Genomic DNA, 23,854 nt, shown 5'->3' with positions numbered 1-23,854 from the left:
CTCAGCACCAGTGTCTAATATACGCGTGGGAAGAAACACAAACAGTATTGATGTTATCGTTCTATCTTTTTCTGCATGTTCTTAAAGGCGCACGGCCGGGACCAGCGGACCTCATCCGTTATAGACGATATTCCGTTATAAGAGAGTCCACTATAGCGGGATTTTACTGTATCATAATGACTGTTTACCTGCTTTAAATGTCAAGTGTTTGCTGGATTTAGACACCAAAGACATAAAGAGGAGACCTAAGATGTTATTAGGATCTCCTAATCAATGCAAATTAAGTGTTTTGGACATTGTCTTGCCAATGAAGAAATTACTTTCCTTCAGTTTGAGTTTAGTTTCGGGTTAATTTAGTGTTCTGCGAAATTCCCTCATTGTACCAAAGGAAAAAAAAACTCTGAAAAGCAAAATCAATAATCTAAGCAGCGCTGCAGGCACTTTGAGGCCCAAACTCAGCCCCATTCTGCAAACACGGCTTGGCGGTGAGGTCTGCATCTTCTGTGATCCGAGTCTGTGGTTGGTTGATGTGCTGGACAGAAAGTGTGTGTGTGTGTGTGTGTGTGTGTGTGTGTGGGGGGGGGGGGGGAGGTTCAGTAGCCTCCATGCTGTGCGCTGACATACTCTGCAATCCTCCGGAAAGGCTACGCCCCATACTCACTCAGACCCGTGTGGTTGGTGTCGGGGGTTCTGGCGGCCTTGTCTGGTAAACACTGGACTGCAAAAAAAAGTTATGCATCTAGTGCAAGAATTTGCCCTTTTTCTCTTTTTTCATAACTATACCTGGTAAATTAAGCTTGATCTTTGCTTAGCAACACGATGCATCCTGCATAATTAGGTTGAAAACAGGTGGCTGTTTGAATCTGCCCACATTGTTTCCTATTGTTGTTTGTTTTGTAGAATTATCAGCTCAAAGACGCTTCTTTCCTCCTGAGCCGATAGCTGAAATTAGCCGGAGAGTCTGTTGTGTTATTGTTACACATCAAAGCGGACCCATTTTATTTTATTCCAGGTTGTCTTTCAGGGTGCTGTCGCTCTCGTGCTGCTTCATCCCCACCACCTGACCCCGCATTTTCTCTTATAGATGTTTTATGCGTAGAAAGCGACTCGGCCCTGAGATGGACGATAACTCAGCCTGTCCGTTTTTGGTAGCTAAATAACCGCGGTACAGTTTGCACGCCTCAGAGGCCTTCGTATGCTGCATAATGGGGAGTTTTTCCTCAGACCTTTCATTCAGTGTCACTGACAGCTTGCCTTGGCCTTTCATGGTGGTGTCGATCTGAGGTGCTGCCCCCTTGTGGCGGGCACATAGCAGAAGCCCCATGCCCAGTCACTGCACCCCTCCTGCAGGCAACATCTGCTCGCCCGAATCGAGGCCCCTCCCTTGCCTTGCTATTCGCTGTCTCCCTTACAGCAGTTAATTTGTGCTCGGCAACGGCGGTTCATTAATCTCAGCTGACAGTGGGGCCTTCCAGGAAACTCCCCAGCTCAGCTGTGGATTTAAAGGCAGCTCGAACCGGATCGCAGATTCTCTCCCTTTCTGTTCTTCAGTGGCAATTTCATGAAGCTCCGCCATTAGTGACTGTAAATCACTTGTCTATCGCTGCGTAGGCCTCATAAGCAGGCCTTCGCTATAAATAGCTTTTGCAGTTGCAAGACGTCTACTTTTGAGTGTGTGATGAGCAGCTGTGGGCCCCCAGGGGGGCCCATAACCAGTGCTGGAGTAAACTGGGGCCCCAAGATGCTACAAGACGCCACTGGCTGCTAACGGAGCATATGTGTGCGTCCGCTTTGTTCCATTTGTTCGGGCCCTGGACTGTCCTGTCCCAGGGGAAGCTGTTGGGGTCAAGAGGTCAGCAGTGTTTTTTTTTTCTTTTTCAAATCCCAGCACATTTGTCTGAAGAAGGACTTACTGTCAATAAGGGACATGCATTTTCTCACTCCTAACATGCTAATGCTAATGCTAGCTTTCATCATGAGCGTAAAATGCTGGTCCATTTAGTTATTTTAGCAGTTGTCCCCTTCCACAGGCTTCTGTACCTGGGCCTTTTGCCACATGCATTGTAAATATAAATGCCTGTGAAATAACAGAGCCATAGTAAATATTTTAATGAGCACAGACCCCCAGAGCTACACCTATTACCTTATTATCTGTGACATGTTTTGTCTGGAAAAAAGCAGCCTTCTGCTCGAAATTACAGGTTTTTCCTGCGCTACAAACCACAAATATAATTCTTGCTCCGCAAAATGTAGGAAAGCAAAGCATGTATGTCCCCTTAAAAACATGTAACAAAACAAAAAATATCTGAAAAGTAATAGCAATAAAAAGAGCAATAAATAGCAATAAAGTACCACAGGGATATTTCAAAACCAAGCTCAGTATCTGGTTTTGCTTGTATAATATATGTCTGGAAACTGCGATATCCCATTGGAAGGGAGGCTGCAGTTCTTAATAATTCTTCTTTATTGCCTTCATAATTTATCTACTGCTGCTTTGATTGTGTTGCAGGAATTGACAAAGTTTTAGAAAGCGTGATAAGGAGACCACTGGTCAGAGACAATTTTGCGTTTTCAGTTAAAGTCCTACCTTTAATCTCTGGCATTCCCTTATTTTCACTGAGGTCATTCGTGTGAAAGCGTCGCATTAAGGTGACTCTCCGGTGACATATTGAAGCACAGGGAGGGTGTATGACTTCATGCCAGCCGGTCACTGAAACCATGTGACCCAGTTGGCATGCAGGGAGGATAAATCCTGGGGCTGTGAACACACAAAAATCAGATGGAGTCGGACTATTTGCCCTTTTACCTGCTCTGTTACAGTCCTGAAAACAAAAAGCTGCCTTCTTTGTCTCTGTTTCTGTCTACCAACCCACTAATCTGTATTCCGGTTCCTTCTGTCCCCCGTTAATCTCCATTCCCCACACGCGCACTCACCACAGCCATAATCCCGCCGCCTCTCTTACTCTCAGTAGAGAAAAATCAGCGAGCGCTGCCTGGGGTGGCCAGGGGCCGATCTCCCAAGGCTGGCGGCCTCTGCATTGAACTCGGATTAGATTTGTTCTTCGGATCTTCACAGTGCGTGAATTGCCCCGGTGATGGCTCAGGAACTTCTCTGTTTATCTTTGACAAATATTGGAGAACAACTGGCCAACTGATTGTTTTATCAGGCTGCAGACTGTGTGTATGTGTGCGTGCGTGTGTGTGTGTGTGCACATTTTATTTTTCTGTCACGTACTCTTATCATGGTCACCGCTCCTTTGTTCCTACCGACCCGTGACACTTTCCATCTTCCGAGTCGTCTGTGCCCATCCACCGCGGAGAGGAATGGGTTAACTGAATCGCCCCCGTTTCCATTGTCATTTGAATAATGCTGAGCCACGGTACCCAGGAGCAGAGAGAGGCAGCGAGGCTGCAGGGGAAAGAGAGAGGATGCAGACAGAGAAGAAAGACAGGATGAAAAAGGCAGGGCGACACAAAGTTGGAAAACGGCAGAAGCGACGGCTGTAAGACAAGGTGCGCGATGCAACGCAATTCCGCTCCGAGGGGAGGGGGCGTGTTACCAGCTCATTACAGAGTGTCACCAGAGTATTGCATCAGTCTGAAGGGGACGCTCACGTTGCAGGATGACATCACCCAGCTGGCTGTGCACGCAGGAGCAGTGAGTGCCCACCAGCTTGGAGATAGTGGGGCGGGACTCGCCATCCTGCCACTCTCATTGGTTGATGCGCTGAGATGGACGGGGAAAAAAAACAATGATGGGCTTAGTGTGTGTGTCGGGGGGATTGTTGCTTGGTCTCACTCAGTTATTAACACTTCAAATACAAGATCCATGAAAATCCATAGGTCTGAACCAGGTGATAACATGAAGGAGTATCACAGCACCAATCCAGAACTCACTGGCAGAGAGGTCAGGGACTCCTGTCCCCTCAGGGCAAGCGTACTATCTGCCCCATCTCTTCATTTATGCATGGAAGCAATTATTTGTATGCTTACCTCATATACGTTTGTGTTGAAGCCCGTAGGGCTGAATTTCTACCGCACGACTTGGCTAAATCTCACATCTCAGCTCAAGTCATCAAGGTGTCAAGCTATGCCTGGCAACAGAATGCCCAAGTCGCTCCAGAAGCTCTCAACTGGCCTGTGCTGCAGATATATATTACCCACTGCAGCTATTATACTAGGCAACATGTGGAAAAGATGGAGGCTGAGAGCTTTATGTAATCATCGCTTTACTCTAGGGCTTGTCAGGTGGGAAAGAGAGCAAGGAGTATACAGCAGAAATGTTCCCCACTTGTGGGCTTCAAAGCAACAGCTCAATATTGCACGGAATCTGAAGAACTTAACCAACCTCCCCCCCCCTTGTTCAATATGACTCGGGCATCATTTAGCTCAGTCTTGTAGCTGGGCAGATTAGAACCTCTGTTTTGGCTGCTCCCGGTTGGTACTGGGGTGTGTGGTCGACCCACTAGCTCAACCCTTGCAGTCAGTAATGAAGAGAGTAATCTTTCCGTTTTTGAGGCTTGCATACATTAGGCCGTCTCGCGGGCAGGCCGCCCTCCACAGCATCTATTATTCAGAATCAATGTCTTGTTTCTGTTGTTATTGAGAAAGGACTGTGAGACGGGAAGGGGGGGGGGGGGGGGGAACATCTGCAAGCTCACAGATATGGCACGAGTTTGAGAATGCATATTCTCATTAATCTCTGTCAAGCACTCTTTCTGCCAAAGGGTGCGAAAAAGGGCTTTTTGCATTTCGTAAAAATGTGGAGATAAGCCAGGAAGCGGAAACTCGAGACTCGGAGTGGAACAGTTACTTAAAAGTTCCCTTAAGGGAATGCACTTGTTTCAGTAGACATCTACTGTTCAAATGGGTAAAATGTCTAGCGTGTAATTAATATAGCCATTAAAACTTTCTGTAAACTTGATTTCAGGGACTCTTCTAAAATGTAGTAGATCTGTCATATATTCCCTGTTAGGAAATGACAGATTCCATATTAGCCAATGTACTGCTGAGCAGTCGTTTCCTTACCCTGCAGCCCATATGTCAGTCTCAATACGCTTGGAGTTTGCTGTTTGCATGGATCTTTATTAGTCTTGCAATTTATTTTTAACCACGGCAGCTTACAGGTCAAGAACACACATAATGGTGTCAATTTTTGCATGAATCACATACCTTATGTTTGTATTTTTGAGTTTTTGTTTGTTTCTTTTGGGGGGGTGTTCCTGTTGGTTATGATTGTCGGTTCTGGGGGTCATTGTTTTGGATCCTTCTGTCCATTTTGCATTATGTCACAACACAGACAATGTGAGCGGTTGAAACTCGTAACAGCGTGTCTCTGTGTTACCCACAGGCCATCTGGGGGGGATCGTCTTGTGCTGGTTAATAGGTGCATTGGACATGGACTATGTGGAGCCATATAGGCTATGCAAGTGGGGGGTCTTCCCATTTTGATGGACAGATGAGACAGACGGGAATGAAAATGATGCCAGGGGAATTGTTTGAGCCGCCTGGAACAGCAGATTGGTGGCTGGACCGTTACGGTACTCTGATGTAGGGCGTCATGCTTCTGAGTAATTAGGGGGCTATCATCGGAAATAAAATGTTTCTGTGTCTATTCTGTTTGTATAGCACAATAATGTATGCGGTTCATTTGAATAATCTGGTAGCTGGGATATAGCCATTTTTTCCAGTTAATGGTTCTTGACAGAACTTTATCAATCAGTGTCAGAATGTTTTCTGGGAGCTATATGCATCTGTTATCAGTTAAGTAGAATAAGTATTCAACATAATATTTACAACCAAATGTATTTTTAAATACTAATATAGCAGAAAGTACATAAAAGTAAATTACCTGTGAGGAGCGTCTTACCATTTAATCAATGGTATTATCTAAGACAAGCTATGGGAATGTGATGTGCGCGACAAGAATAGCTACTGAAATATATAGAAATATTGAAATATAAGAACATTGTTTTGCACATACGATGTCCTACCTGATACAAAATTATCACAATTGTCGTTATATTTTCTGCTTAAAACAGTGGAAAACTGACTGCCGTATACCGAGGTGGACACTATGCACGCATCGGCGCTTTTCATGAGAGCGCGGTCCCTTTGTCTCTCATAGTAACCGTTTCGGCCAATCTGGCCCCGTCGTCCGCCGTTCTGGGTTTCCCATTGGTCCGCGAAAAGCACGCGGTCACCCAGCGCCCGTCTCCCCTTCCACTTGCCTTACCCCCGCCCCCTGCAAAAAATGGGAAGACAAAGACGTGCAGCTCCAACTTTGGCGGCGGAGCTGGAGCACGAGCTCTGCTCCCATTGGCTGCTGTATCTGGAGCTTGCGTGCTGCGCAGCACTTAGTCACGGTAGACCGAGACGTACCATTTCATTAACTGGAAAGGGGGATTTTACAGTGATGTCATTGATTTTCAGAAACAAAATCAAATTTAAACTTTTAAATCTCTAGACGATTCAAAGACATTTGTAATCTCTATACGCAATTGATTCTGTTATGGGTGAATTTAGTAATATTTCTGGTGCCGTTGGGCTTTTCTCTTCCGAATTGTGCCTTTGTGGTTAAGTGTCCCTCCCCCAACAGCTGGGCGCGGAGTGGTCTTTTCGGGATGATGTGAAAGGTTGCTCTGCTGGCCCCTGGAGCCTTAAAAATGAAGGCTACAGCCAGTTCTTTGGAGAACGGATTGGACAGTAGAGCTGGTATCTACTTTCTGTTCTGCGGGACTGTTACAGTTTTCTACATGTCTGAACAAGTGCAGCAGTGAAGCCTGGTGCTTTGTTGTTGTTTTTTAATATATATATATGTAAATTGATTATTGCAATCTTATTTATTGTGAAGCAGGAATTTGCATTGAAGGCTGTTGAAGACACCTGGGTTGCTGTACGTGCATTCAGCTGGTTGCATTAAACCCACAGTCCTTTTGTACAGTGTTGGTCTGCAGTTTATTTTTTTCTTTCATTTTGGAGAGAAAAAGAGACATTCTGTACTTATTTCCTGTATAGTTAAACAATGTACAACACAGTTTGGAGTACGGGGAAGGAAGAAGATGACTGGAGGGACGTGATGATGCCGTATTCCACAGAATTAATATTTTACATAGAGATGGACCAGCCGCCAGGTATCGCCCGCTAACACCCGCTTTCTTTTTTGCTTTATTTGCGCTAAAGCGTATAGAGCAGCGCCCCGGAGCTGTTGCATGTAATCGTCCGGCCGTTTGTGTCTTTGTCTTTGTGTGTCTCCGTGTCTTTGCATGTCTCGTTTCCGTCGGTGTCCGTCCGTCTCATTTTCTTTTCTGTCAGGTCCTCTTATGCAATACTAAAGTACGGGGCTCATGCACTTGTCGCCCGATTATTTCGCAGAAACCATCTTCTAAAACGTAAGGAAGCAAAAAGTCAGGCGACTTTCTTATAAACATTCAAGAACCTCTATGCAGGAATATATACAAGCCATACATATAATATACGTGTGTGTGTGTGTGTGTAACGTTTATGTGTGCATGATAATTTATCGGGCCTCTGATCGCAGTTTTGCGGATCATTTGCTTTTCCCACTCGGACGGGTCGCTCCGGCTTCAGGCATCCTGCTTGGTGCAGTAATGCACCTCTTCCGCAAAGTGCATCCTTACAGTTTTCAGAATAACCACTCAGCTCTGCCGGCTTGACAGCTCTCTGATCGGCCTCCTTCGTGGATTGATGGCAAGTTTGGGTTACAGGAATCAGCCTGTGCAGCCAAGTGTGAGCCGCACTCCGGCCCCATTCATATGGATACTGTTTCTCCTGTTTTCACCATTTCTGATGTCTTGATTTCTTCATCTGTGTGCTCCGTCCGGTAAAATGGAATTTATTTCTATCCGCAGCCATAATTTCGCATTCGCTTTTTGTTAATATATGGAAAAAGTTAATGTATTAGTTTCCAGAACTGTGGAAGTATAGGGGATGTACACCAACAGCCGTAAAAGTTGTATTTGGCACTGAAACAAAGCCTAGATATGTTAACAGGCAATCTAAGTGCGAAATTAAGTTTTGGCGTCCATGCATTTTGCATGACAGCCGTGCGCTCCGCTGATCTGCGTCTAAAGCAGCGTTTCCTTTATATGCCGTCGGCAATAATGATATTTAATATACGGCCTCTTAGGCTGGCCTTTGAGTGAACCCTCTTTCCCTATGCTCACCGCAAACCTCACATGTCCTGTATCGTTTCTCGGCCACTTGACTCTCAAAGTGCCCGGAGTAGTGTGTGTGTGTGTGTGTGTGTGTGTGTGTGGGGCGATTCGGGGGTAGTTTTAAGCCTTTAGATTAAACAGCATAATGTGCAAATAAACCTCACCCTGGTATGTTTCTCCAACAGTTTTATGTATCAATTCAAACATGAGCTTCTGAATAGCTGCCTTTGTGATACCTTTTACCTGTGCTGTGGTTTACAGAAGGTAGTTTGTGGTGTTAGGTTCTTAGGCACAAAATGGCAGTGAAGTGCAAGCCCTGATGAGCAGGATGTTGATGCCAGTCAGTGTCTGTTTGAGTGTGTGGTCTCCTGCACCCGTGCTTGGTCCTGGAGACCTGTGGGGCTCCTGTTGATCTGCTTTGAGGGCTGCAGCATTACTTAGAGGTTTTTAAAATGGCTGAAATGTGGTGTACCGTATGTAGGCGATCCATTGCACTTTATGGCGCTTGGATGTGTTTTTTTGGAGTGCCGGTTAACACGTTGGTAAATCTGAGGGATTTTAACAGGAGTCTTCCTGAGGAGCATCGGTTCATCACGATTAGGGTTGTGCGAGTTCTCCAGCCATTCATCCCCGCACTAATCAGAAGTGGTTAATTTAATAGTTTTATTCCTCACATCTCCTAGCATGCTGAACGTGGGTCTGTGACACTGTGACACACCCTGGCCGTGGCCCTGACAACAGTCCCCCACCCCCACCCACACCTGGTGAATGGCAGGGGGCAGGTGCTCATTCGCAGGTGTCAATGTACGAAGATAAGTCTAAAGTCTTGTGTTATCTTATCTTCTCATCTCGTGCTCCCTCACGGCTGAGCATAGATGTGGAGGTGACTGCAGAGGGTGCCTTCTGTTAGTGATTTAGGATGCACTTTAAGTGCAAACAGACCACAATCACCCAGTGCAATTATTATTATTATTATTCTGAAACATTCAGTCTGTTTCGATGCCATAGGAATTTTATATTTACTCATTGATGACAGTGGGTTGTCTGTTCCGTCCATCGTGCCCGATCTCCGGTTTTGACCCTGTGGTGGTCAGGACTCCCTGTCCTTGGTATCCGCATGTGTCTCTCAGCCGTGGCCTGGTCCCTGCAGCGCTCAGGGACAGAAGGCCAGCCGCGGAGCTGGATCCAGAGCACCCACCTTCCTTTGGAGTCTTATCCCACCACTTATCCCTATGGAAGGATGGTAAACAAATATTCCCTTAGGTATCTCGTGATTCGCATTCTCATTTATCTATGTTAAATCTCTCAAAACATATTTAGGAGATCATTTTCATTATTGTGTTTTTTGCTCTATGACCCTGACCAAAATAAACGGTTAGAAGAAGGATGGATGAATGATTTTTTGTCACCACAGTCTACTGTCCACTCAGCGGATCATAAACAGACTCTCCAAGCCGTTTGAAGCTTCAGCCCACCCCTGCCTGCCCTGTATCGCTGGCCTCGAACGCCCCATGCGCCTTGAACGTGTCCAGCAGTAATTCAGCCTGGCCAGAGGCCTCAGGCTCCAGGTCCAGCCAGGTGCAGCAGGGGGCTTTAGCAAACAGTTGCAGCCCCCATGTCTGCGCAGCCAGCTGCATCCTGCATATCGGCACGGCGCTGATCTTTATTTTTACTACCCCCGTTCTTCACGTCTAAACCCTGAGGTGGGGGTGCAGGTTTATATACGAGAGCTTACATGGTGTCCTCTGTACACACTTCATGGTGGGGTGACGCGTGCCATGCACCCCCCCCCGCTGAGTTTGCTGTTGAACGCTTGATCGCCATGCAGGCTTGGGTTGCCGGCTGCTCTTCATCGCTGGCCTCCATGTCCTCAGCCAGGCGCCCATAAAGGACCAGGGATCTCTCTGAAAACGCCGCCTCCTGCCGTCATCGTGCCTCCATCGCTCTCGTGGAGCCTTCCTCTCCTTCTGCACTCTGCCGCCAAGACCTGCCTTTTGTTCTCAGGAGGTTCAGACGCAGATGAGGAGATCACATTGCTGCCTGAGACCTGCAAGAAGTTGCCCCCCCCCCCCATTTTGGACTAAAGATCTTTAAAATAAATGTATATGAGTTGGAGACAGGTCAGCCTCCTCCCTGGGGCTGCTGATGGTCTGTCCCGTGGCGTTGGGAGTGTGGCTCCTCCTGCACACTTGTTTTAAGTCCTTGCTCTTGCGTTTTGTGGGTGGGGGGTAGAGTGGAGGCCATTAAAGCTGCTTGCTCTGTGTTTTCATCCACCCCCAATCTCTCCACTTTTGGTTATGCGGTTACAAACTCTTTTAAAAAAAAAAAAAAAAAAAAAAAGAAGCTGACAGCAGGAAACTGCAGCTTGAGGTCGGTCTCCTGCACCTGCCTTTTGGTGGGGGTAGGGGGGGGGGCTCTGCGTTCTGCCTCCCGGGTTTCTGAATGGTGCTTTGTGACATGGTGTGGTTCACTGGACGCCCTCTGCACATATACGTGTGCATGTGTGTGCGTGTGCATGTGTGTGCGTGTGCATGTGTGTGCGTGTGCATGTGTGTGTTTTCTGGTGCGCTGCCGGGCCTCAGGGCTGTGGATGTATCATTAATCCCGTAATTACAGTGCTGGCATGGACAGCACAGAGGGCACGTACCTTAAACTGCAGTGAGAAACCGCGCTTTTAGCAGTGACCTCGCTGCGTAAATGTGCCAGGTGACTTTGTCCAGTCTGCCTCCTACTGCAGAAAAGTACATGTACCTAAGTAAACGAGGTGCATGTAAACGCTGGGGAATCGCGTCAGCATGAAAGTGAAAGGAGGGTGGATCTTCATGTCCTGGGGAGATTTACTGCTGTCAGAGGATGAATGACCCCCCCCCCCCCTCCCCCGCCCCACACCAGCCGCAGTGACATGTCCTGGCTTGCCATGGCGTGAGAGTGGGGGATTCCCAAGGAAAGTCCAGGGTCGGGCTGGGCAGGGGAACGGGTGGGACATGGCAAGCTGGTGGAGGCTTGTGTGATCGGAATCGCCCCCAGTGTCTGCACGTCCCCTCAAGTGATGCAGGGGCATGGCATCTTTACAGTGACGGCATTCAATGCGAGCCAGTGACATGTGACACCGTCTGGGGACTTCAGCTGCTGGTGTCCCGGGGGTGGTGCTTTTCAGTGACTGGGATAGTGTGGGCGCTCTCTGTTCCTATTGTAGCGGCCACTTGACCAGTGTGACTCGAATTCCGCATTATATGCAACGGTACACCGCCGCTCATAAGTGGCATCGGTGACTCATCGATGCCGCATTTTGGAATCACGTTATTCTGGCCCGACGCAGAGGCCAGACTCATTTGTTTGCCGTTATCTGCCTCCTGCTTAAGCCACGTCCTGGAGAATGGCTCCAAGGGTCTGGTTGCTGTCTCGGCTTCCGGGGTGGTTGTGGATCTCCAGCCTGCTGCACGAAGGTGTCCTCATGACAGCTCAAAGAGAAGCAGGCCAGTCTCCGCTCTCACTGGGTTTCTGAAGCTGTCCAGCTGCGTAGCTGGCTTCCTCGAGCGGACGGGTGGGGGTGGGGGGGGGGGGCGGGTTGGAAATGGCATTTCAAAAATCCACTTTCCTGAGACCATATTTCCTGTGAAAACAGCCCTGTGAAGTATAAAGAGAGTATTGAATCTGGAGGGGGAGAGTATTTGTGGTTTGCTGGGGCCTGCCAGAGGCTTTGATTAAAATGCCCTGGACCTGGAGGGGGTGGGGTGGCTGGTTACCCCTGAGCCGAAGTGTGTATGCCCCAAAAAGGCCCCTCTTTTGTGGGGCGCAGCAGTGCGGAAGTTAGTGTAAGGCTCGCCGGGCGCTTGGGCAGTGGACGGTGTGGTTTGGCTCCGCCGTCACGGGGCGTGTAGATTATATAAAGGAGCTGCTGTGAGACTGTGGGGGAGCAAGTTATTTTACAGCTGCACCTGGCTCTGCGTCTGCCCCAACCCCCCGAGCAGCAGAGCCTGGAGGCAGCCAGGCAGTGATAGGCATCACTAAGGGGTTCCTCTTCAAAGGAAGCAGGCCCCATATGTCCACCGCCTCTACAGCTCCGGGTAGTATGGACCCATTTCTTTTGGCTATTGGTAAATTCGTTGGTGGTGTTAAAGGGTTCTCTGCCCCATCCCTGTACTTTGTTTGTTCTCGTTTTAGAGGGAATTGATCATGGAGAGTCTGGACAGGTTGGGCTGAGTTAATCCCTCTTGTTGTCGGAGACAGTGTAGAGATCAGACTTCACACCGCTTTGGATCGATTGGCTGTTGCTGCTGTGAATATGCGAAGTGCGAAGTGTGGACTGGCCTTTGCTAAGCTATTTTAACACTTAAAGCCACACCCCTACCAGAAACACAGAGCAGGCGTGCCGAGTTTCTGTGAAGACTGCACTTTAAGAAGTCTGCTTTTATTTAAACAATGGACTTAATTGACCATTCTTGCCCGTCCAGCTACTCGGTTTCATCCCAGTTAAATGCCATAGTTCTTTTGCTTCTTAAAATAAGATTTGGTGAAGTCATATGGTGACGCAAGATTATTTTTGGTGCCTGTATGTAAACCAGAGGCAAATAATGTCACAGCACACTTTTTGTTCTGAATTGCTCGCCAAATTCGTCATGGGAATACTGCTTCGCCTGGCTCTGTTTGGCTACTCGATTGACCTGTTTTGAAGGAAGACATTCATTGCCCTTCTGAATTTGAGGAAGCTGACCGATGGTTGTGTTGACATCTTCCTCCAAATACCTTCTTCCCTTACTGCCGTTTCACTCACTGGACATCTGTTCCTGACCTTTGTCTCCGTGTTTCAGAACTACCAGTTCTAAGTTTGCCCCCTTTGTACTCCTCCAGCTCTTCCCCCCAAGCCGACCAAGCCCATGACGCCCATCAACAGCAACGGCGTCAAGGACGCCCCCAGCAGTTCACTTCAGGACGCCGAGTGGTACTGGGGTGACATATCAAGGTGAGTGTCTAATGTCGCTACGCAGGGAAGCATCCCATGGAGTTATCCCCAGAAGATACCCCCCATTTCAATGTTGTCGGAAGGGTTTTAGGATTCACTGCATCAAAAAAACATTCCATGGATGTCTCCGCAGAGACAAGCGTGTGCGTGTCCCACATTCAGCTTGGTCATGAGATCCCTTTGCAGAACAGAAGAGCTGTTGTACCAATCCAGCAAGTCAGAGAGCTGCCCTTTTCTCCCTCACTGACCCTCTGTTTCATTTCTGAGGTAGTTTCTCTGGTCACATCTGAGCCTAGCTGACTAAGCACTGGCCATCGTCCCCCTGAAGACAATGACGTCCTGCCCTGCGGTTGGTGGTTTATAATCACCAGTCTGGTCTTTTTTTCACCGACACCAGTGTTCACTCTTTAGAAGTACATGAGTTTGTGCTTTAAATGAATGGGGAAAAAATTATTGTCTAAAATCCAGGCATGTAAACCATTAAGCACCGTTTTTAAGTGAGCCAGTGCTTACAGGGTGGCTTAAGGCCTCTTTCATGTAGACTTTTTCTAAAGTACAGGTAGGAGTTCCTAGAGCTGATACAGGAATCCAAGGACTCTCGTACCTAGAGGCAACAGCAGAATTGGGGCTTGGGGGAGTTAAGGTCTTTGAGGAGATTTAACACATCTTGGGTGGGGGTGTAATCCGTTTGCCATTGCTCTGTGGTCTCTGGGTCAACACCAGTCACTAAATCTCCAGTCTGGCCCCCTCAGGCGGTTAAAGATGGGTACAGGCTCCGAGTGAGAATCATGAAAATGCTCCTCTCTGCATATTTCCAACCCCGAGGCACCGATGTCTGCTGTCCATTGGGGACCTTGCAGTTGGTCTGCTTATGGAAACAGTTATGCATTTAGATTCGGGAATCGGATTGGAAATAAAGCTTTTACATTTATGCATGTTTTATATGCATTGAGTCTTGTGGGTGGGAGAGGAGGATGTATGGATGCTCATGAATAAGGAGATGAACGAAGGAATGAAAACAAAGAGCAGTAGGCCTAGCGTGTGTATGTGGGACAGATCTGTAGGACGAGGAACTGTTTAACATTGAAGCCTGTCCGAGGGTGGATAAAATATAGGATGATTTCCTGGCTGCAGGATCTGCTGGCAGTCTGCTTTGCTTAATTCATGGCACTTTTTCTTCAGTTCATCAAGTATCCGGATGAATTAATGGCCTGCTTTCAAATCCTGATCCTCGTGTGTTCAGGGAGCAGCCCTGGTTGCATAATGAGGGATGTTAATGTTCCACTGGGCTGTAGATTCCAGGCAGTGGCCAAGGCCGAGGCTGATCTGTCACAATCTCAGCGTGACGGGAACATCCCCCAACAAGATTCTTTTGTGTGCTCTCTCGGTGTTGGCCTGCGGTTCTGCTTCATGCTCTGTTTGTTCAAATTAATCGAAGTTGTTTGATTGGATATAAAACGGGGTAGTGTTAACTTAGCTGCTGAGTTGAGCTGAATGTTTGCTACCTGGAGTAGCAAATAAGAATCTGCCTGAGCATCTTTGCTAGGGAGTCACCAGCCTCCCTCCCTCCTTACCTCAGCTGTTCATGCTGCTAATTTTATTCTGCTACCATTGACGGGTGGTCAGCTTTCAGGTGACCACTGCCTTGCAACTTGCAAGGGTTGCCTAGAATTTCAAGCTGGTTCCCAGATAGACCGACCAGACTATTTCCAAAGCTAATTCTCATAGATCTGTGGTAAAAGTGTGAGTGGAGAATTCAGGAAGTCCTTCTGAGGCCTGGTAAAAAGGATTGAGTGATTCTACTCTGGTAGCCATCAACTTGTTATGGTTAAGGTTTCTCAACCTACATACTGAACTTCCCGAAGCCCCGACACTGGTAAAAATGCTATTGGTCTATGTGGTTATGGATTGGAGGTGCCCCTTCCTATCTAATTATCTAAAGGGCTCTTAACCCTGTGGGTTGTCTACCTTGTCTATAGGGAGGAAGTCAACGATAAGCTCCGGGACATGCCAGACGGCACCTTCCTGGTTCGTGACGCCTCCACCAAAATGCAGGGGGACTACACACTAACACTGAGGTAAATATGGAGTAAATGAGGAAAGAGTCCTGTGGAATTTCTCTAGTGCCATTGGTGTATGGCTTTGGTGGATTTGTTTGACCTTCTCTAATCTCCTGACTTCACCAGGAAAGGTGGCAACAACAAGCTGATAAAGATCTATCACCGGGACGGAAAATACGGCTTCTCCGACCCATTGACCTTCAGCTCCGTGGTGGAGCTGATCAGCCACTATCGCCATGAGTCCTTGGCCCAGTACAACACCAAGCTGGACGTAAAGCTCATGTACCCCATATCCCGCTACCAGCAGGTATATGACAATGGTGCACTCACCTCCACCTCTGAGGTGCATTAGTAGCATGGAATTTGCTGCTAATTTACAAAGCCAGCGTGCGTCATCAGAAACCAAAGACCTGCAACGTCAGACACCTCCTAGACATTCACTTTATTTTTAGCCTTCATTGCCAAAGGATGTGTGGTGACAGGTTGTTCGGAAACATTCTAGCAGAAGTAGGAGAAAGTCTGAAGTCATACTTGCACAAAAGCATGCTTGTAAGCCTCTTACCTGCTGATCTCGCATGGAAAGGTTGCCTATAAATCGATGTGGTTCCCCTGTTGCATTCCAGGATCAGCTGGTGAAAGAAGACAATATCGATGCTGTTGGGAAGAAGCTTCAGGAATATCATAGTCAATATCAGGAGAAGAGCAAGGAGTACGACAGACTATACGAGGAGTACACAAAGACCTCCCAGGTGAGTATCAATGCAATAAAGAGAAACAGTGGTGTTTAGCGTCAATAAACAAACAGCATTGCAAATGTTGACTTCTGGTGTTATTGCCAGCCCTCACTTATCTGAACACATCACCTGCAGGGATATACAGTACAGCTGAGATGTTTGGAACAACTGAGCTTGGTTCTGTGTTAACCCACCCAACAACCATTCCGTAATTCAGGAAATCCAGATGAAGAGGACGGCAATCGAGGCCTTCAACGAAACCATCAAGATCTTTGAGGAGCAGTGTCACACGCAGGAGCGCTACAGCAAAGAGTACATTGAACGCTTCCGTAGGGAGGGGAACGACAAAGAGATTGAGAGGTAGGTCCTTTAACTCACCTCCTCGGTCCGGTCCTGACTGCCAAGTTGCCGCCTATTAATAAGTCTTTCCAGGAAGTTGCCAGTGGTGTTGGTCTGGAGATATTAAGGTAACTGGCTAGCAGCCCGGCTCCTGTTTCCCATCTAAACACAGATGCCAAACACTTGTTCCATAGGATCATGATGAACTATGAGAAACTCAAGTCACGCCTGGGCGAAATCCATGACAGTAAAGTCCGCCTGGAGCAGGACCTGAAGACGCAGGCGCTGGACAACAGAGAGACGGACAAGAAGATGAACAGCCTGAAGCCAGATCTCATCCAGCTGCGCAAGATCAGGGATCAGTACCTTGTGTGAGTGCCATCTTCCAACACTTGGTTTCTTCACTATGGACATCAGTAGGGCCAAGCTGGAACTGCTCTCCTGTTACTTCTCCCCAAAACACTGACCATTCATGTCACGCAGCATTACACTGTTTGAGGTGGAGCTTTTCCCCCTTTAATTATTTCAGGCTAGCAGCTGGGTGTCAGTTAAGTTTGTACCTTGATGTACCAAAGGTCTCTGCATGGTTCTGTCTGCTAGGCTGGACCTGTTCCAGTATTCAGCAGTACGTGTTTCGTAAGGAATTCACACTGATCACACGGTTCCGGTTTAAAGCGGCTGATCATACTGTGAAGATGATGACTTCTCTGGGGGGATATGGCTTTTACTTCATCATGCAAAGGGTTGGAAACTTGCCTGTAGTCACCGCCATGCAGGGTCTAATGTCTCCGCTCAGACGGATTTAAACCCTTTTTCAACTTCTCTCCATCAGCCGGCGGTTTTCCACTTATCTGTACGCGCGGGACCGTGGTGACATTTTCTTACTTTGAGTTTCTCCTTCCAAACATTAGTTTGTGCTGAAATATCCCGAAGGGTCGTCATTAACAGCCTTTCAGCTTTACATTGTGCCGCCACATTGGGAGAATTCAGAATTAATCCGGGGAAATTGCCCAATGGCATTATGGGAACTTTCTGACAATTGGCATGAATTTTAGACCACTGCTGCAGTCATTCTGCTAATACACCCCTCTTGTGCCTTTGCCCTTCAGATATTAGTGTGATAGGAGGTCAGTTGTTGAACCACATGTACTTTTGTGTTCTGTAAAGCCACCTAGTATAACACACTCTCCCTGCTTCCCCAGCTGGCTGAACCATAAAGGTGTGCGTCAGAAACGCATCAACGACTGGCTCGGCATCAAGAACGAGAATGCTGAAGAGTAAGTAAATTCTTTCGTGCCGTGTGGGTGACTTGTGATATAGCGTTGCCATGGTAAAGTTGCATTACCGATGACCACAGTGTGGCCATTGTGTTAACTTTATTTTTACCAATACATTTGAATTTGCAGTACATCAGTTATTGCTAATTAGGTTGTCTATTTCATATTGAGATGTTTCAGTGCTTTTTGTCCCAGCATGGGTACCATAGACTACAGTGTGGATTGAACACAATGGTTCATGAAGTTTCTTAAAGGTGTTATTTTATCAAGGAGCAAGTGTAGCTGGAGATGGGGTGTATGTTTCTGATGGGGGTAAACGTTCTGCCAACTCTCTTTTATAGTAATAAGTTTCTAAATTGCCAGTTCTTTTTCAAAATATGATTAAGCCTCGACTCTGAGCTGCATAATTGTCAGTGCCATCCGGAAACCGACCATGTCCCGCCCTCATTCTCCCGCAGGGCTTATTTTGCGACGGAGGAGGACGAGAATCTGCCACACCATGACGAGAAGAGCTGGTTCGTGGGTGATCTAAACCGCACGCAGGCCGAGGACCTTCTGCTGGGCAAACTGGACGGCGCCTTCCTCATCCGCGAGAGCAGCAAGAAGGGCTGCTATGCCTGTTCTGTGGTGTGAGTATCCGCGTGCACCCACCATCACCACGGCAACCGAGAGCCCAGTAGCGGAGTCCTACCTCAGTAAATCTCCAGACAGATGGAGGTAGAAAAGCCACTTTTACCATGGTGTCTGAGAGAAGTCATAACCTAAAGTCTTCTACTCTTCTAGTAAACATAGCCGTCATGTACACTAGGGGTATCAAACTCAAGTAAAGTGGCTGCTGACTAGGTGGCGCTGAGAAAGCCACTTGAGAAAGACGAGAGTCCAAAAAAAAAAAAAAAAAACGCAGTATACGAATATTATTCGATCGATTATTCAAATATACGATCAATTATTCGGCAGGCAGGTCAGATTAATTATAGTTAAAAATCATGGCACAGGCTGCTACTTTGAGATCCCTGGCGTACACTATGGTGCTGATTAGCCACCTACGATTTTTAGGGCAAAGCAAATTAACCAGAGAAGAAGTGATATCAAGCTAAAAGGAAACAGGTGCAGTTTTTAGTAAGGAAGGTGTTAAAGGGCCGACCAGCTGGCCGAGCGACTCGTAAATAGAAACCAGGCATCGAGCCTCATTGATGTCTGTCGAAGGCAACCTGAGTAGGAAGACCGATGCGTCTCTCTGAGGCAGGCGGGGTATTAAATGGCCTTATGTTCACCTCCGCAGGGTGGACGGGGAGGTGAAGCACTGTGTGATCTACAGCACGCCGCGCGGATTCGGCTTCGCCGAGCCCTACAACCTGTACGGCAGCCTGAAGGAGCTGGTGCTGCACTACCACCAGACGTCACTGGTCCAGCACAATGACTCCCTGAACGTGCGGCTGGCCTACCCCGTCTACGCACAGATGCCATCCCACCGCCGATGAGCTTGGGTCCAGACACATGCACGCACAGTCAGGAAGAAAAGCGCAGGGGGTGGAGGGGGAGGGGGGGGACACCTCTCGGACGAGGAGGACCATTTCGACATTAACCCTTCGCTGCAGCACATGCGTGTCTGCCACCTTGGAGTTATGTTATATATATATATAAACATATATTTTTACTAGCACATTTGGAGGGCATTCTTTATAAAGATCGCTTGATTTGCACAAGGAAGCTGTAATGTTTCGTGAATGTGAAGCAGGGGGAACGAGAGCAGCGGCGTTCCGGGAGATTCCGCCGCGCTCCATCTGAGACTCGTTAAGGTGTCGTCCTGTTAGCTCACCTTCCTGACGTCGTCGTCGTTAACGTTCCTCGTTCACTTCCTCGCCTGGTTGCAAAGGACGGCGTCTCTTCCTGGTTAGAAACAAAAAGCTAAAATAATGTAGCAGTACGGACAAGACGTTTCACATTTCCGGATGTTTCGCGGGACGAGGTCTCAGTGGGAGGTGTTTGTGTGTGTGTGTGTGTGTGTGTGTGTGTGTGTGTAATTTTTTTTTATACCAATAAGAGCACAGTTGGGTTTTTCCCGCTCTTTTAGCCTGCGTTTCCAGTGCCGCATTTCTCTCGTGCTGCGTCACTCCGGCAGAGACAAGGCTTCAGTGACGTTTTGTCAGGAATACATGCAGCTTCGGTTCACGGCAATATTCTCTAGCTTGTACCACACATTTTGAGTTGGTGCTCTTAAATTACAGCTCTGTACTTAATTGACCAAATTGTGTGCACAGAGATCCTTGGTTTGAAGCACTTATTTACCAGAAACACCTGCAGCTGCACAATTTTTACACCAAATCTTAGAACGTGGGGAGAAGATCCTAGTCATTGTGTTTGAAATGTGTATGCATATGCTAGTCTTCTAAGCAGCAAGCTTTTTTGGTTGTTTATATCTACTTTGCACCTATGTGAAACTTTGAATTATTCAACGTACATGAAGCTGGAACAACGATTGAAGACACAGGCTTTGGAAGACCGAAGAAGACTTGAATAAAGTGCAATCCAACACGTATTGATAGTAGGGTAGAAGTCTACCAGAACGCTGCACTAACCCTGAGTGGGAGGGATGTCAGATAATCAGGCTCGACCTTGGCAGGAAGGAACCGGAGAGATGAGGACTATGCTTATGGAAGCATTTGACGGTGATGGCTGGCACAGTGACCTTGCTGCACAGCATCCACATCCCTTCGCTAGTTTAGCCCGAATGCTGGTGAGCTTCTTCAGGCCTGTGGTGAGATTTACCAGTTAGATTCTCAGCGTAGGCCAGCTGATCCTGAAATCTTGGTAACTAGTCATGTTGCAGAACAGAAATTTGCCGTGGTGGGACTTTTTCCTTCTTTTAAAGTTCTGGTACAGCCCCATTATGGAAATTTTGGACATTAGGGAAAACTTTGGTTACGCAGAGCGGAGTGCTTTTAAAGTCAGACCAAATTTAAATTTAGGTGCTGGGGAGAGGGGGATTGAACCCCTTCCCCCCCAACTGATGTTTGGACAGTTTTCTCCCAAGTAATTCAAACATTTTGAACTTGTGTTTAAGTTCATAAGTACCCCCCCCCCCCCCCGCAGGCCCTTGCTCACGTACTGATTGGAGGTCATTGTGCCATGTGCTGTCAGCAGCTGTCCATCGTTATGCACAGGGTCGGCGGTTCGACTCGGCGTGATGTCGTTGTTGGTACAAGCTCATGCTGTTGGCTAGGTGGATGTGTGGAGGAGCAGAAGTGCGGCCTTTGAAGCCCCCCGCTCTTTAAAAACCTGCCCACCTTGCTCTGTCCATGGGATATTTTATGCCCGTGGGGGGGGGGGGGTTGTGAGGCATGAGCCGACCCCCCCCGGGACTCTTGTCCTTTAGCCTCTGCACCAGGTGGTGCCGGGTTACTGACCTCACCTCGTGCCCAGAGCGAGACGACTTGAGGTAGGGGACTCGTCCTTTTTGGCGGGATCCCAGCCACGCAAACCCATCGGCGGCCGTTATCTGGTCACCTTTTGCTTTCGTCGTTGTGTTAAAGACGCAGCCAAAGGCCTGTTTTTCGGGACGCTGGTGTCAGCGCTGACCGGCGGCCTTCCTTGATGCTGAAATCCTCCCACTCCTCTGGAAAACAGGCTCTCGCTCGTCGTTCATGAAGGCCGTGTATCTTAACGCCATTTTTATTGTTTTTCTCCTTAATCTAGGACCTCCGAAGGGCCCTGTGTCTTACTTGAACAATGGCATTGGTCACTGTTGAATGTTTTTATATGATCTATATAGAGATATACATATATAAATATACATTTTATTGAGAAAAGGACAAAAAAAAACTTATGCCAAGCGAAACTTGATTCGAAGTCTTGATTTTTAATGGCATTTGGAAACGTTTGGGAGTCTTGAAGTTCGTTGCAGGGGGGGGGGGGGGGAGTTTTAGTTCTGAAGTTTGGGGAGGGTTGCTAGTCTTTGATGTGGAGCTCGTATTTAAAACTGTGACTTCTGCGGTGATTTTGCCCACTTCCAGGGCACTGGGCTTGTGCTATAGAAACCCCTGATGCCTGTGTGAGGGATTGTTTGGGGGGGGGGGGTTCTCTGACCATTTTTCTTCATCGCACCCCCGTTTCCCGAGGCATTGAGACCAAAGATTTAAGTTTACTCAGTTTGTTAGATAGTTACAAAGGGATAGAGAGCTTTTTGGTTAATTTTTTTTTTGACTCTCCATACTTGAGTTGCTGGGACATTGAAGAAAGAGCCGACAGACTTTCCCTCAGACACTCTTTCATAGTGCTTGAGGCAAAGGATCATGGGAAGGCTGTAGGATCCATCACCGTGGGGGGAGGGTGGGACTTAGGTCAACCAATGGCAAACTCCCTCCTAAAACTGCTGGGACTGATTTGAAAAATGTTAAATCTCACTTGTTATAGGTTTGACATCTTTGTCAAACAGAGAGGGTTGCTTTTAAGGTTCTCCAGACATATATATATAATGCCTCCTCCACTGTTCAGGAACTCAGCTTTGTATCTCCCCCCAAGATATCACCCTCTGCTCTACGATTTGCACACTCCAATCTGGAGACATGGGTGGCGCCGTTGTCCTGTATCAAACGCACGTGGCCACGCCTTTCCTACCCTGCTCGTTTTCGTGGTTCGTCTTTAACGGTAACGTGATTGTCATTATCTGCAGGGCAGGACAGGCCCGGCACGTGCCGTCTCCGGTTTACCGATGGGGGGGGACTCTCGTTTGCTCATTCCAGCAGGCCTGCAATATTCCTGTTTTTATGCTTCAGGGACAAAAGAGCATTGCTTGGGGATTCATTTAAGGAATTCGCCTTCCAGAATGATCATTTGGGGCTGGGGGGAGTGGCTCGAATCTGTATTCATCAGATTATTATTATTATTAAAGTGTAAAAGCTGTTATGTTCCCAAACTGCCATGTGTATGTGTTCACTCAGTCTTGTGAAAGTTTGGGGTTTGCTGGGGGAATAATACAGATCAGGAGACAGACTGGGGGGGGGGGGTGCTCCTGAACTGTTACTGCACCCCCATCCTGTCCTCACACAGCCCTGCAAAGTTCTATTTGCAGTTGGGTTTAAAACGTGATTCTCACAGAGTTTCTCTAGTGTTCTGACGTCAGGTCCCGAACCTTGACGTTTCTTGAATATAGCATCTTGAAAAAGAAAAAAAAAATTTTAAAAATCACTTTGTCCCCCCCTTTTTGGCGTACATACTGAATCCCAGCATGCATCTTTGGTACTCTTAACTGTTGTTTTTTGTGAAATAAAAAAAAAAAAAAAAAAAACAGAAAAAAGTAAAGAACAGTTCTGTGTCTGTTTATGGTGTATTCCAATCTGAATTTAATATAGCTGACAGAACAAATCACAGCTTTCTGTTAAAATGCATTAGAGGCCTGTAAAACTGTACAACTACAGTGGTCACAATACAACTGAAAAAACGCTGTAAATACTGAGAAAGAGGACCAGCGCAGCAATAGACGACATGCTGGCCCTGCGGGGAATCCATCTTTTCCTTTAAATCGCTGTTTGGTACAGTGTGCGTGCCTGTAGTGGCCTGTAAGGCATTGCAGCCTGTGAGAGCCATGTAAACACAAGATAAGACGGACATTTGCAATGTATTTAAACTTTTTACACAAAATGTTGGTAATTTTGTCTTTTTAGAAACCACTTTGTATGCTTTCTATCTTCATATAAGCAATATAAAACAAGCTGGCTCAGTGACCTGCCAATTTTCCACAGAAGAGTTTGACATAATCAGTTTTTTTTTTTAAATAACCTACCCTGATTGGTCGCCAATAGGCGGCCTCTTGTACATCTATTTGACTACATAATGGTTGTATTTGTACATATCTGGCTTCTGGCTCTGTCTTACAGGCAGAAACGTCCTCTTTTTCAGTATTAAAGTATCTTCGCTTCAGGCATATAGTTAACCTTCAGTTACACTCTTCACCACAGTACAGTTGTTTGTGTACCTGTTGCAATAGTTTGTATTGGTTGTAGACTCCATTTGTTATGAAACTGATGTATATTACCAACCAAACTCCACAATACTCATTTCTCTTGCAGAAATAAAGAATATTTTGTTCAGATTTGTTTGTTCTTTCATTTAAAAAGTGATATTTGATTATTAAGTTATTCTTGCCAGTACACAACACAGTAAAAACTATGTAGGATGGCACCATGAACAGTGTTGGGGGTTTGGGCATTTCATTAATCTGAAACATCAGCATAGTTGCTAAGAGCCACTTTCAAACACAGTCGTGATTTATCCTTAAGTTAAGGTGAGAAATCGTACCAGCTTG

General features: G+C 47.1%; 1 protein-coding gene and 1 long non-coding RNA gene across 5 annotated transcripts in view; one reads left to right on the top strand and one right to left on the bottom strand.

Annotated features, from left to right (window-relative positions):
- Nucleotides 1-23,641, top strand: part of pik3r3b (phosphoinositide-3-kinase, regulatory subunit 3b (gamma)) — a 102,569-nt gene extending 78,928 nt beyond the window's left edge. Inside the window, exons 1-11 of one of the 4 annotated variants that reach the window (XM_023794541.2) lie at nt 6,653-6,895; nt 7,018-7,133; nt 13,029-13,140; nt 15,120-15,218; nt 15,327-15,507; nt 15,824-15,949; nt 16,152-16,294; nt 16,468-16,644; nt 17,476-17,550; nt 18,009-18,179; nt 18,833-23,641. In XM_023794541.2, coding sequence (XP_023650309.1) covers nt 7,025-7,133; nt 13,029-13,140; nt 15,120-15,218; nt 15,327-15,507; nt 15,824-15,949; nt 16,152-16,294; nt 16,468-16,644; nt 17,476-17,550; nt 18,009-18,179; nt 18,833-19,031 — 1,392 coding nt within the window. In that variant the 5' untranslated portion in view covers nt 6,653-6,895; nt 7,018-7,024 and the 3' untranslated portion in view covers nt 19,032-23,641. Of the gene's footprint in view, nt 1-6,652; nt 7,134-11,142; nt 11,654-13,028; nt 13,141-15,119; nt 15,219-15,326; nt 15,508-15,823; nt 15,950-16,151; nt 16,295-16,467; nt 16,645-17,475; nt 17,551-18,008; nt 18,180-18,832 lie in introns of those variants that run through there. The other 3 variants (XM_023794539.2, XM_072700083.1, XM_023794537.2) reach the window with 3 other exon arrangements.
- Nucleotides 9,364-16,472, bottom strand: LOC111834822 (uncharacterized). Its single transcript, XR_002836077.2, has 3 exons — nt 16,313-16,472; nt 15,763-15,829; nt 9,364-9,407 (listed from the first exon to the last, which is right to left on the bottom strand). It is a non-coding gene; the product is annotated as an uncharacterized lncRNA (long non-coding RNA).
- Nucleotides 23,642-23,854: the final 213 nt, after the last annotated feature.

This window comes from Paramormyrops kingsleyae, chromosome 15 (assembly GCF_048594095.1).
Source record: "Paramormyrops kingsleyae isolate MSU_618 chromosome 15, PKINGS_0.4, whole genome shotgun sequence".
In the NCBI taxonomy this organism is placed as follows: domain Eukaryota; kingdom Metazoa; phylum Chordata; class Actinopteri; order Osteoglossiformes; family Mormyridae; genus Paramormyrops; species Paramormyrops kingsleyae.
Note: the sequence above shows the minus strand (reverse complement) of the source record. Positions and strands in the feature narration are given on the sequence as shown.